Here is a 12,500-nt window from a genome sequence, read left to right as displayed (position 1 = left end):
CTTTCTAAACTCAGAGGGAAACATGAGGATAGGGAAGATATGGTGACACAAAGGCAAGAACAGACAGTAACAAACTTGACAATAACAAAGTGTAAATCAAATAAAGACACACAGTACTGATAATTGGGGATAACAAACCATCAAACACTAACAAAGCAAACCAAACAAGCCAAAATACACCAATCAATCAATCGAACAAAGTATCAAACAGGGGCTTGGTCCGATACCGCATTCTTCCATACTATATAGTACGCTAAAATCAGTATGCAAGCCGAGTAGTATGTCTGAATTCATAGAATTCGAAAATCAGTATGCAAGAAATACCTGGATGACTTACTACTTCCGGCGAGATTCTGGAGTGCGCATCCCATGCACGCTGCACTATTCCATAATGCCCCGCGAGAGAATTCATGAATGGAAGTGACGCGATGCAACTGACGCAGGTAGGTCACGTGACCATGACAAAATGGCGGATGTAGTACGTCAGAATTCCATTCATACTTCTCACATGTATACTGTATAGAACGCACTTTTCTAACGGCCGAGCAGTACGTTTAAATTCAAATGCAGTACCTACTGAGTAGTAGGCGGTTTCGGACGCAGCCAGGGAGTCTCCTAAACAAATAGACTGAAGACCTTTTAAAGGCCAGGTGGCATGCAGGGATTGGCTGGGACTTGGGCAGAGTGGGAACCAATTGGGTAGCAGAAGAGATGGGATTGGTTGCAGCAAGAATAAGTGAAACAGCCAATCAGAGATGGGAGTAGGCGGATCAAGTACAGAAGTGGACTGGGTGACAGACAGAAACACATGGTGAGACATAAAAATAAACAATAAAATAACCAAATAAGTGCTGGCATGCAACAACATGGATATTATGTTGATTATAAGTTGTGTTGAAAAATGACCAAAATCGTCGAGCCAACATTTTAAACCAACGTCATATTGACGTCAAATACTGACATTACTTAACATTTGTAATATAGACAATTTAAAAAAAGATGTTGGTTGCAATACAAAATGCTAATTTATAACTCATTAAGTTATGTAGATTCCACAAACAAAATAATGGCTAGAGAAATAGAAAAATCAAGTTAAGTTTATGTGAAAACTTTATTTCGACAAATATAAAAATTAAGTAAGTTCTGCAAGGCCTAGTATTGTTTCATCTACATAATAATGCTATGCAAAAAAAATTCATTATATATTTTTAAGTAAATGAAGCAGAAAATTATAAGTGTATTCATCAGGTATGCAAACCAAAATAGCATCATAGTGGTAATGCCCACACACATCAAGCTGTAACATCATTAGACATCGATATTTAGTTTTTTTTTTGGCTGCGTTGGAAAGAGACCAAAATGCACATTGACGTCAGCCTGACTTTGGGTTCAGACGTCAACCCGATTTTCATTTCCAAACATAATGCAACGGTTCACAACATTGGGGTTCAACGTTAATCTAACGATATGTTGACGTCCTGTACCAGCTGGCTTGTCACAGACTAATTTGATTTTCTTACTCTGCTGAACACTAAAGTAAATATTCTGAAAAATCTTGAAAATTCCAAGATAACAACCACTGAAACTAAAAAATAGGCTCATTAGGGTTCCTTAAATCATTTAAAATTCATAAAATATGTATATGCTCGTACTGCTATTTTTGGCAGTTTGGCGCCATCTTATGACTGAATAATAAATAGGTTAGTGTATGCTCCATTCACCCACTTTTGTTTCTGTCTGCTTTGGTTCAATTAAAGAGATTATAAATCTTTAGAACAATGTTTTGTGTGTAATTTGTTACACTTTGTGGCAGAAAGCAGTATAATAAGCAATCCAAAAAAGTGTTATCGCAGAATTAAGTCTTATACAACAGTGCTCCGCTTCAGGTTGGGCTGCCGATAAGCCTGTTGGGCTTTAATCTGCAAAAAATAACCACCTGCGTGTAGATCTATCCCTCTTATACACTTACATACACTTAATACACTTGACTGACATGTACACAATGACATCACCTATATAACTGCAGATTAAATAGGCTTATATATAATAACTATAACTGTTAAAAGCTATAAGTTACTAGTTAATTAGTTAATGTAATGTGTATTTATATAGTGCATTTATTATGTATGGTCATAAACCCAAAGCGCTTTACAATCATGAGGGGGGTCTCTCAACACCACCACCAGTGTGCAGCATCCACTTGGATGATGCAATGGCAGCCACAGGACAACAGCGCCAGCTCCCTCACCACACACCAGCTATATGTGGAGTGGAGAGACAGAGATGGAGCCAATTCAGTGGATGGGGTTGATTGGGAGGCCATGATGGGTAACACCCCTACTCTTTAGGGGAAGTGCCATGGGATTGTTAATGAACACAGTCAGGACCTCGGTTTAATGACTCATCTGAAAGACGGCACACACTGACAGTATAATGTTCCCTTAACTTTACTGGGGCATCATGACTTAAACAGACCGCAGATTGAGCGCCCACTTCTGGGCTCACTTACACAACTTCCAACAGCCACCTAGTTTTCCTGTGTGGTCTCCCATCCAGCTATTGACCAGGCTCAGCCCTGCATAGCTTAGTGAGTAACCGCTCTTGGGCTGCAGGGTGATATGGCTGTGGCGTTAAAGTATTTAGCTACTAATAAAATAATGGTAATTAATAATCTTACCTTTTCTGAATTTGCTTATTATACAATAGCTAAAGCGCTAAACAAATGAACTTGAATTGAATTCAATTAAATAAAAGCTCCTGGACCAACCTCTGGAGGAATGCTGTCCTCAGAATCCGAGCTGTCATCAGTAGCCTGGCTATCCAAGCTCATCTGCAGGAGCTGGTCAATGGTGGAGTCCACAGCACCATGGTTGGCCCTCAGGACACACTCGATGACCTCATGCTCCATGCTAGGAAACATCGTCTTAAAGTCGTCCATAGCCTGGCTGAACTCCAAACGCCGAACCTGGCGTGGAGGCCTCCTGTTATTGAGCTCTCCTGAAGCGGCACTTCCATGTCTACTGTTTGCGTTACTCCGGCGGAAAAGGCTGGTCATCATTTATAGATCCTTCGTCTCAGTCAGAACCGCCCATCTACTGCTGAGGCTCCACCCCTCAACCTAAGCTCCGCCTCTGGGCACGCCCTGTTATCCACTCATGATGCCTGTGAATTGGGCTTCAGTATATAAAGAGGCCGCATTGGATAGACCTTTTGGCTGCAGATAGCTGAGGCTCCACCACATTCAGAGCTGTCTGGTACTCCCAGAATGCCTTGCTCTCACAGTTACCCTCAAGGCAAAGGATGAACTCCTGAAGACCTACATTAGAAAAGCTAAATGTTAAGCATTCATATTTTGTTCAGCAAAAAGAGAGCTAAAAAATGTAGATATAAACAGATTTATAGATATGAATACAGAATGTAGGCATGGAAGGATAGGGTGTGTGTGTGTGTATATGTATATATATTGTATATATATGTATATATATATATATATATATATATATATATATATATATATATATATATATATATATATATATATATATATGTATGTATGTATGTATATATATATATATATATATTTTAATATATATTTATATATATATATATATATATATATATATATATATATATATATATATATATATATATATATATATATATATATATATATATACTGTGGCACAGAGTTAGACCTCTTTCTTGACTTGACACAGAAACAGCAACCTATGCAGAATGACATCACTTTTTTGCAGAGACCCTATTGGTTACATGCTGGCAAAGTGGAACACAGAAGAAGCTTGAAGCGGAGAGCGTGAGTATATTTGCGGTCTGGAGGTATTATTAAGTTGATAACCACAACATTGTCATAGCAACTGTGGGATATGTAAACTTAGGATTGTCTGCCAGGTTTTTTACGTTGAGGACCTATTTGTTTTTATATTAGATTTTTTTTATATTGACTGTTGCACTAAAATCCAAAAGTGAAGAATTGATTTATTACTTGATTGTTCAAGCTACCCTACAGAAGTTGTTAAATTTTAAAATAAGGTGAATTAAATAAAAAATAAGAAACATCCTGGATCTGTTTCTTCGCTTTTCTTTATTCTTTTTTTTTACGTATTATAGAAGTATCGGATTGGGTTTTGGTAGATACTCAAAATCAAATGACTCAGACTCAAACTCGAGGGCAAAAAAACCTTGTTGGTACATCCATAATGTACATACTGTACACATGTTTTAAATCACATCCTTATTAAACCAATTTACCTGATTACTAGCCCTAAATTGCTCCAGACCCAACTGTTTTTGGAATGTATTGCAGGTCTGAATGATAGGAAAGAATGAATATTTACAAATGAAATTAAGTTGACCAGGCAGATGTCTGCAGTGAAATAAAAGTAAAAAAATCACTACTTGAAAATCACTACTTTCTTTTTATATTTGTGCTTTTTATACTGTCTCTGGTGTTGATTTGGGGTTGTATATATATATATATATTATTATGATATCGGCTGTTTATTAGTGTATGTGTAAATTATATATATATATATATATATATATATATATATATATATATATATATATTATATCTTAGTAATATTAATAGTATATAGATGTGTATGTGTGTGTGTGTAAATATATATATATATATATATATATATATATATATATATATATATATATTTACACACACACACACATACACATCTATATACTATTAATATTATTAAGATATAATATATATATATATATATATATATATATATATATATATATATATATATATATATATATATATATATATATAATTTACACATACACTAATAAACAGCCGATATCATAATAATAGGCAGGAATATAGGTAAACTGTAATGTTATACATTGATATAATGTAGACTATAGATAATGTGTGTGCTATTAGTATGTAATTATTTATTATTATTGTTATTTATTCATATTTTGAATTAGATTCAGTTTTTCAGTTTAAATTTACACTTTAATATTACATTTTACGTTTTGAACATTCATTTATTATATAATACAGCTATACAGACAGACAGAATTATAGACAGATAGACAGACTAATAAAGACTGATTAATAATGTAACATCAATTCATCTACAGTAACAATCTATTTTTAATCATAAACCATAGACACACACACACACATATAAACAACATGAGTCATACAGTTTATGGCTCTCACTGGACATTATATTGATCAGGATCATTAACAAGACACCACAAGTACTAAACTCTTTCATTTCCCCCCTCACTCCATAAAAGCTCATCCACCGAACTCACAGATTCATACAACAATCACACAAGTACACAGTCCTCCATATACCCATATAAATATATATATATATCCTACCTGGTGTCTGTGTGCCGAGAGGATACAGACTTGCACCACACGATCCACCAGGAAGAGACTACAGCCAGCAGGATAAACCTTTAGCTCCCATCACAGGCTCTGTACAATCCGTCATCGGAGAGGTCTGGATATCCCTCGCTCCCATTTTCATCTCTCCACATTAATCTGCACCTAAAAACCAAACAGTGCAGTGCTAAATATAGCCACAGACTCCGGCACAGTTTCGCACAGCAGCAGCAGCAGCAGCTCAGGGATGCGTTTCTGAAGAAGGGCGGCTGTGCCCTTGCGAATAACATACAGCAGAGGGCTGACGTCACCCATAGTTAATACGCACGCTGAGCTGATAACAGTTAAGCAGGGGGTCTGCGACTGTGACCCACTGAGATGGATTAGAGACACGCGATGCAGGATCTGATTGACAATTGTGAAAGAGATCTGATGTTGGCTGATGTATCGGCGTAATGGGGCCAATCGTCCTTCTGGTGCAAAACTAGAAGGAAACTTGTTATTTTAAATTACGGCCATCATCAGTGGTCAATGTGGTCTCCATGGTGACGAATATGACTATCAATCTGGCTGTCGATAGAGCAAGTGATTCCCATTCCTTAAAGGGGTCATAAACTTCTGACATAAAAGAGGTCACTGGGTTATTATAACCTCCTGTACGTTTTAGAAAGCAAGACATCAGGTTTAGGGCTGCATGATACTGGAAAATCTGATATTTTCAATCTGATATGAATACAGTTTCAGCATTTTTTTTTTGGTTTGGTTTCACATTAAGGAGTCTAAAAGTATTCAGAATAATCATACTACAAAAAATGTTTGTCTTACTTGAGAATTTTTGGCCTCTATCATACATCCGACGCAATAAGCTGCAAAACATGTTTGGCGCGATTTGGTGCTATTTTCAGACCCGCGCAACTCAAATTTTCATGTTTTGCACCATGTTGTATAAAGGGCCATGAAACCCCCCTCTTTCGGCTCAAGTCTACCTCAGAATTTAAAAAATAAATGCATTATAATGTGCGTGGAACTCTGCGAGCAGAGAGAGGAGTGGACATGGCCAGCGGAGCAGGGGAGAGAGGGGAGCAAACAACTGACTGTTGACTGACTGTTGTCAGTCGGCTCACAAAATGCGACACAAACTGTGAGGAGACGCATGATTTTATAGGTTACAAAGTTAAAATACAAAGAAATAAACAGTCATTTAATGTCCTGCTACATTTGTTATTCAGAATTTCATATACACACAACAACAATTTAAATCATCATAAAGATAATCGTGTTCATATAAACACTATAAATGAGGAGGACTTCTCTCCTCCTGAATCACCGGGTCTGAATGCACAGTGGATAGCAGTGCAGCAAGTCTCTTGCCCTGTGTATTTGTGTAACCATTAGCCCTGCTGGTAATCTGAAGGATTATAAACATAGGCGAGCACAGCAGCACGGATTTAGGCGATGTGTATGAATGGTAACAAACTCAACTGATAAAAGACAAACTCCGCTATTCTTCAAATTCTCGTACAGCTCTCCTGACAAAAATCCTTGCTGCACACAAACAGCTTTGCTGCAGGCACATGCACACATAGGGCTCAACCTGTGCAATGCACATGCCCTTTTTAGTCTTAGATAGAAAGTGCCCTTTTAAAATGATCTGACCACCATGTAAAGAACAAATGCACCATGGCACGATGTAACTCTTAAAGGGAATGAGATGAGACTCTGATTAATTTAATGCAGGTTATGGTCAAAACACACACATAACTCATTAAGAGAATAAGCACAACCCTGTTAGACCAAGCGTTGGGGTGCAGATTGTATTTTTCTGTCCTTAAATTAGCAAAAGGGGATTCCGACACGCCTTTAATAGAAACTAAAAACTAGTTAAAATAGAGCCCCTTGTCTCATTTCCAATTCAAATATTTTTACAAATTAAATCGAGCAAAAATATATTTTTTTCACTTTTATAAATAATAATTCAAAATTAAGTGAGTTTTTTATTTTATTTTAAAACAAGCTAAATATTAAACAAATTGGGGGAGATTCCCTTCCAGCTGCAATACAGTACTGGGAAACACCCATATACAGTACTACTCATAATACACACACACACTATGGCCAATTTTGTTTACCCAATTTCCCTATAAATTGTGACATTTGCAGAAATTAGTAATTGCGCAATACCTTCATTCCCCCGTCGCCATTCATACTGTGTTTAGAGGAGTGACAGGTCAGAGGCGAGTTAACTCGCTGTCCGAAAGAAGACAGCGAAACGTGTATGTAGATTATCAAAATGGCAGGAAATATGTCCGCGATTTAATTACTCTTGCTGGAAATATCTATAGTGAAAACATTCGAGAAGCATTATTCCAACAAAACATTTGTTTTTGGGTTGTTATTTCTGTCTCTGCAACACGGAAAGCCTTTGTCCCGCCCTTACGTTTCACGCAAAACTAGACAAGGTCGACTGTGATTGGCCACTTTTTACATCAGTCGAATCACTGCTTCAGAATCAATTCTTAAGCTTCGGAAACTGAATTTTAGCAGCTTACGACACAATGCACTAAAATAAACATTCTAAGCACAGCGTTGTGATCGTAATCTTCAGAAAACAGCCAATGCTGATCACATCGATGTTATAGTACGGATCAAAGGATTAAAAATGTTAATTGTTTTTCATTATTCAGCGATTCCTCCGCGTACCACTAGGAGAAAGCCCGCGTCCCACAGTTTGAGAACCACTGGTCTAGGGGGTCGACTCGAGATCGCGATCTTTTTACGATTATTTGTGCAGCTTTATTATCCAGCATATGTTTTAAGCAGTGGATGCCCTTCCAGCTGCAACCTATCACTGGGAAACACTCATACACACTCATTCACACACATACACTACTGACAATTTAGCGCATACCCAATTCACCTATAGCCCATGTCTTTGGACTTGTGTTGGAAACCAGAGCACCGGGAGGATAACCACGACAGCATAGGAAAAACATGCAAACACCACACAGAACTGACCCAGCCGAGGCTCGAACTAGCGACCTTCTTTCTGTGAGGCGATCGTGCTACCCACTGTGCCACCGTGTGAAATATACAAATTTTGAACAGCATTTTTTTGTGTGTGTCAAAATTTACTGCTTTGTGTTAAATAAAAAAGTTAATAAATCAGCTCCATATGCTGAGTTCAGTATTACGGTGAACAGATAATTCAATTTTTTGATGCTCTTTGGATAAAATATCCCTTAAAAATGATGATTGGCGCGGGATGTGAAGAGTGAAGCTGGCACACGTACGACGGCCCGGCCATTAATAACAAGCTATAAACAACGCTTTTAATGAAATTTACAAAGCGCACCCAGCCAAAACAATCCCCAGTTTCCATTTCTCTATTACCATGCCAAATTCGCTTGCGTTTCTGGCTGAATCAGCGGCCAAGAGGAGAGAGAAATCCAAGCGGGCAGATTGTGCTGTCTGACAAGGAGAGCTGTTATCACCACAGGAGTCGTCTGTGGGTTAGTGCTTGTGTCAGTACACGCGCCTGCTGTCTGCGTATAAAAGTAGCAGCACGTTCACTGGCATCTCTCTACGCTGCGCTATCATTAGACCTAATGGGCCCCAAACCCAGGAGGATACATTCCAGGAGTTTTTGTAAAAGTTGAGCCTGAAGAAAAGGGGAGCAGTTGCGTGGTGTGCGCTGAACCAAAAGCATGAGCAGGGCTTTGACACTGTCCTTGTTTCTGACCTGGTTTGGCTGAGATAGAGAGAGAAAAAAGAAGAGAGGACAGGAGGGAACAGTGCTGTGGTGACTACTGCACTTTAACAATGTCCTTTAAAGTGCACCGATTTGGCTTTTTGAGATGGTACTTTTAATGAGGTGTACTTATATGCGGTATTGTTGTTTAGTATGGACCCTTTTAACATTTCTGAGTTTCTCAGTTATGGAATTCGTCGAAGTTTGGTAAACTTAGGCTGTATCCAAAAGCACCAACTACACAGTAGGTACTCTATTTTAATTTAAATGTACTACTCGGCCGTTAGAAAAGTATGTTCTATACCAGGGGTCTCAAACTCAATTTACCTGGGGGCCGCAGGAGGCAAAGTCTGGGTGAGGCTGGGCCGCATAAGGGATTTCACAAAAAAAAGTCCTCAAATGTCATTATTAACAGTTTTAATTATTTCTTCTGAACATGAAGTGTCCTGAACATTAATAGAACATTGAGTGAAGATTATGAACAGTTCTTCTGAACATGGCATCTTTTGCCTACTTCTTGCTGCCAGAGACTTGACAGCGCTTCGTCTCACAAATCTGAACCACATTTGGCTTTAGAGCGGAAGCAGTTGAGACCCTCAGTATGGATTGAAGATGATCATCATTAAGTCTAGACCTGTACTTTGACTTATTGAAGTCCTAGGGAAAAAAGTGGGGGAACTCACTCAAAACTTCCATTCCCTCACCTAAAAAAAAAGGCGTATATATGTATAAATAAAACACCCCCACCCCACTCCAGTCACATCAGTCTGTATTTACCTATATATATATATATACCTATATAAGATGCAGGGCAGGCACGTGCACACATAGGGCTCAACCTGTGCAGAGCACATGCCCTTTTTAGTCTTGCATAGAAAGTGCCCTTCCAAAATGATCAAAAGTGCCTCCGCGAAAAGACACACCCTCGCTCCCGCCCTTCAGTAGGCGCGCGATAACATCGCTCTTGAGTACACGCGCGACAACACAGCTGATCAGAACGTGCGCGACAACGCGCATTGAGTGACAAGCGCGCTGTGTACGGATAGAATCAGCGGAGCGGGGAGCGCTCTCTCTCCCCGCTCCGCTTATTCTGTCAGAGTACAGCGGTCGGCGCGGGCCACAAAATATTGCACTGAGGGCCGCAAATGGCCCGCGGGCCGCGAGTTTGAGACCCCTGAATGTGAGTAGCATGGATGGAACTCAGACGTACTACATCCGCCACTTTGTCATCATCACATAACCTACCCATGTTAGTTGCATCCCTTTACTCCCATTTCTCACGGTGCATCATGGGATAGCGTAGCGTCTATCCGATGTGCACTTCAGATTCTCACCGGTAGTAGTAGGTCATCTGGGTACTTCTCACATACTGTTTTATCGAAATCTATATGTACGTTCCAAATCACATACTTACACTCACTGGCCATGTTATCAGGTATGCCTTACTAGTACCGGGTTGGACTCCCTTTTACCTTCATAACTGCCTTAATCCATTGTGCCATAGATATGACGCAATGGGTACATTGCGGTCATACAGGGATAGACATGGTCAGCAAAAATACTCAGGTAGGCTTTGGTGTTGACACAATGCTCAATAGGGACTAATAGGCCCAAAGTGTGCCTGATCAACCGGGATTTTCACGCACAACCATTTCTAGGGTTTATAGAGAATGGTCCGAAAAAGAGAAAATGTCCAGTTGAGCGGCAGTTCTGTGGGTGCAAATGCCTTGTTGATGCCGGAGGTCAGAGGAGAATGGCCAGACTGGTTCCAGTTGATAGAAAGGCAACAGTAACTCAAGAGAGCACTCGTTACAACCAAACTCTGCAGAAGAGCATCTCTGAAAGCACACCATGTCAAACCTTGAGGCGGATGGGCTACAGCAGCAGAAGACACCACTGAGTGCCACTCCTGTCAGCTAGGAACAGGAAACTGAGGCTACAATTCACACAGACTCACCAAAATTGGACAATAGAAGATTGGAAAAAGGTTGCCTGGTCTGATGAGTCTCGATTTCTGCTGCGACATTTGGATGGTAGGGTCTGAATTTGGTGTCAACAACATGAAAGCATGGATCTATCCTTCCCTGTATCAACGGTTCAGGCTAGTGGTGGTGTAATGGCATGGGGGTTATTTTCTTGGCACACTTTTACCCCATTAGTACCAATTGAGTATCATGTCAACGCCACAGCCTACTTGAGGATTGTTGCTGACCTTGTCCATCCCTTTATGACAACAGTGTACCCATCTTCTTTAGGCTTGGGCGGTATCCAAATTTTGATACCGTCAAACCTCCTCACTATTTTACCCTGCTATCCAAATTTTTATACAGTTAAACCTCCTCCCTATTTTACCTTGGTATCCGGTATTACCATGCATAAAAAAAAGAGAGACGCACAGTACTACGCTCTCTCTCTCTCTCTCTCTCTCTCTCATTAACTCACACACACAACCATACACACACACACACACACACACACACACACACACACACACACACATACATACACACATACAAACAGACAAAATGCGTGCTCCCTCGCTCGAGAGCAATATTGTTAGACCGCGCGCAAGCTCCCTTTCAAATTACAGGAGTTACTGACCGCTCCTGCACTTTATTCGGAAATTCATTCCCACACTCACTCTGGTTGGCTCCCGCGGTACAGCAGCGGGACCTCTGCAGACCTCTAGTTCGTATTTACCACGTCTCCCTTATCGTTTGGTTGAAACCGGAAATACTGCCAAACTTCAGGTCACTTGGTGCGCGACTCGCCACCTCACCTCACCTCTCTCTGTCCCGGGATGACAATCACTCATACGCATTTGTAGACACTAAATAAATAATATTTAATACTTGTCTCCAATTAAGTGCATTGTTTTTTATGACGGTATAATGGTATTGAAAATTAACTGTTTATTGACACCTATTTTTAGATCCCACGATATACCATATTACCGTATTACCACCCAAGCCTACTTCTGATGGCTACTTCCAGCAGGATAACGCCCCATATTATAAAGTGTGAATAATTTCAGACTGGTTTCTTGAACATGACAATGAAGTCACTGAACTCAAATGGCCTTCACGGTTACCAGAGCTCAATCCAATAGAGCACATTTGGGATGTGGTGGAACAGAAGATTTGCATCATGGATGTGCAGCCAACAAATCTGCAGCAACTGCGTTATGCAAATATGTCAATATGGACCAAAATCTGTGAGGAATATTTCCAGTACCTTGTTGAATCTCTGCCACGAACGATTAAGGCAGTTCTAAAGGCAAAAGGAGGTCCAACCTGGTACTAGTAAGGTGTACCTATTAAAGTGGCCAGTGAGCATACAGTACATGTTAATATTTTCTAGACAACAATT

At 39.7% G+C, this 12,500-nt stretch overlaps 1 protein-coding gene across 6 annotated transcripts in view; it reads right to left on the bottom strand.

The window, feature by feature from the left end:
- Positions 1-12,500, bottom strand: part of cuedc1a (CUE domain containing 1a) — a 529,149-nt gene that overhangs the window by 515,900 nt on the left and 749 nt on the right. For 5 of the 6 annotated variants that reach the window (XR_015500531.1, NM_001430900.2, NM_001430901.2 and 2 more), the window contains 2 exon segments: positions 5,378-5,548; positions 2,768-3,316 (listed from right to left, as the gene is read on the bottom strand). Coding sequence is in view for 5 of the 6 variants with exons in the window: in NM_001430900.2 (NP_001417829.1) it covers positions 2,768-3,058 (291 nt within the window). In the remaining variant the exon portion in view is untranslated. 6 annotated transcript variants of the gene reach the window in all.

This window comes from Danio rerio, chromosome 10, assembly GCF_052040795.2.
Source record: "Danio rerio strain M-AB ecotype USA chromosome 10, GRCz13ab, whole genome shotgun sequence".
NCBI classification, from domain to species: domain Eukaryota; kingdom Metazoa; phylum Chordata; class Actinopteri; order Cypriniformes; family Danionidae; genus Danio; species Danio rerio.
This window is presented reverse-complemented; position numbering and strand designations above follow the sequence as displayed.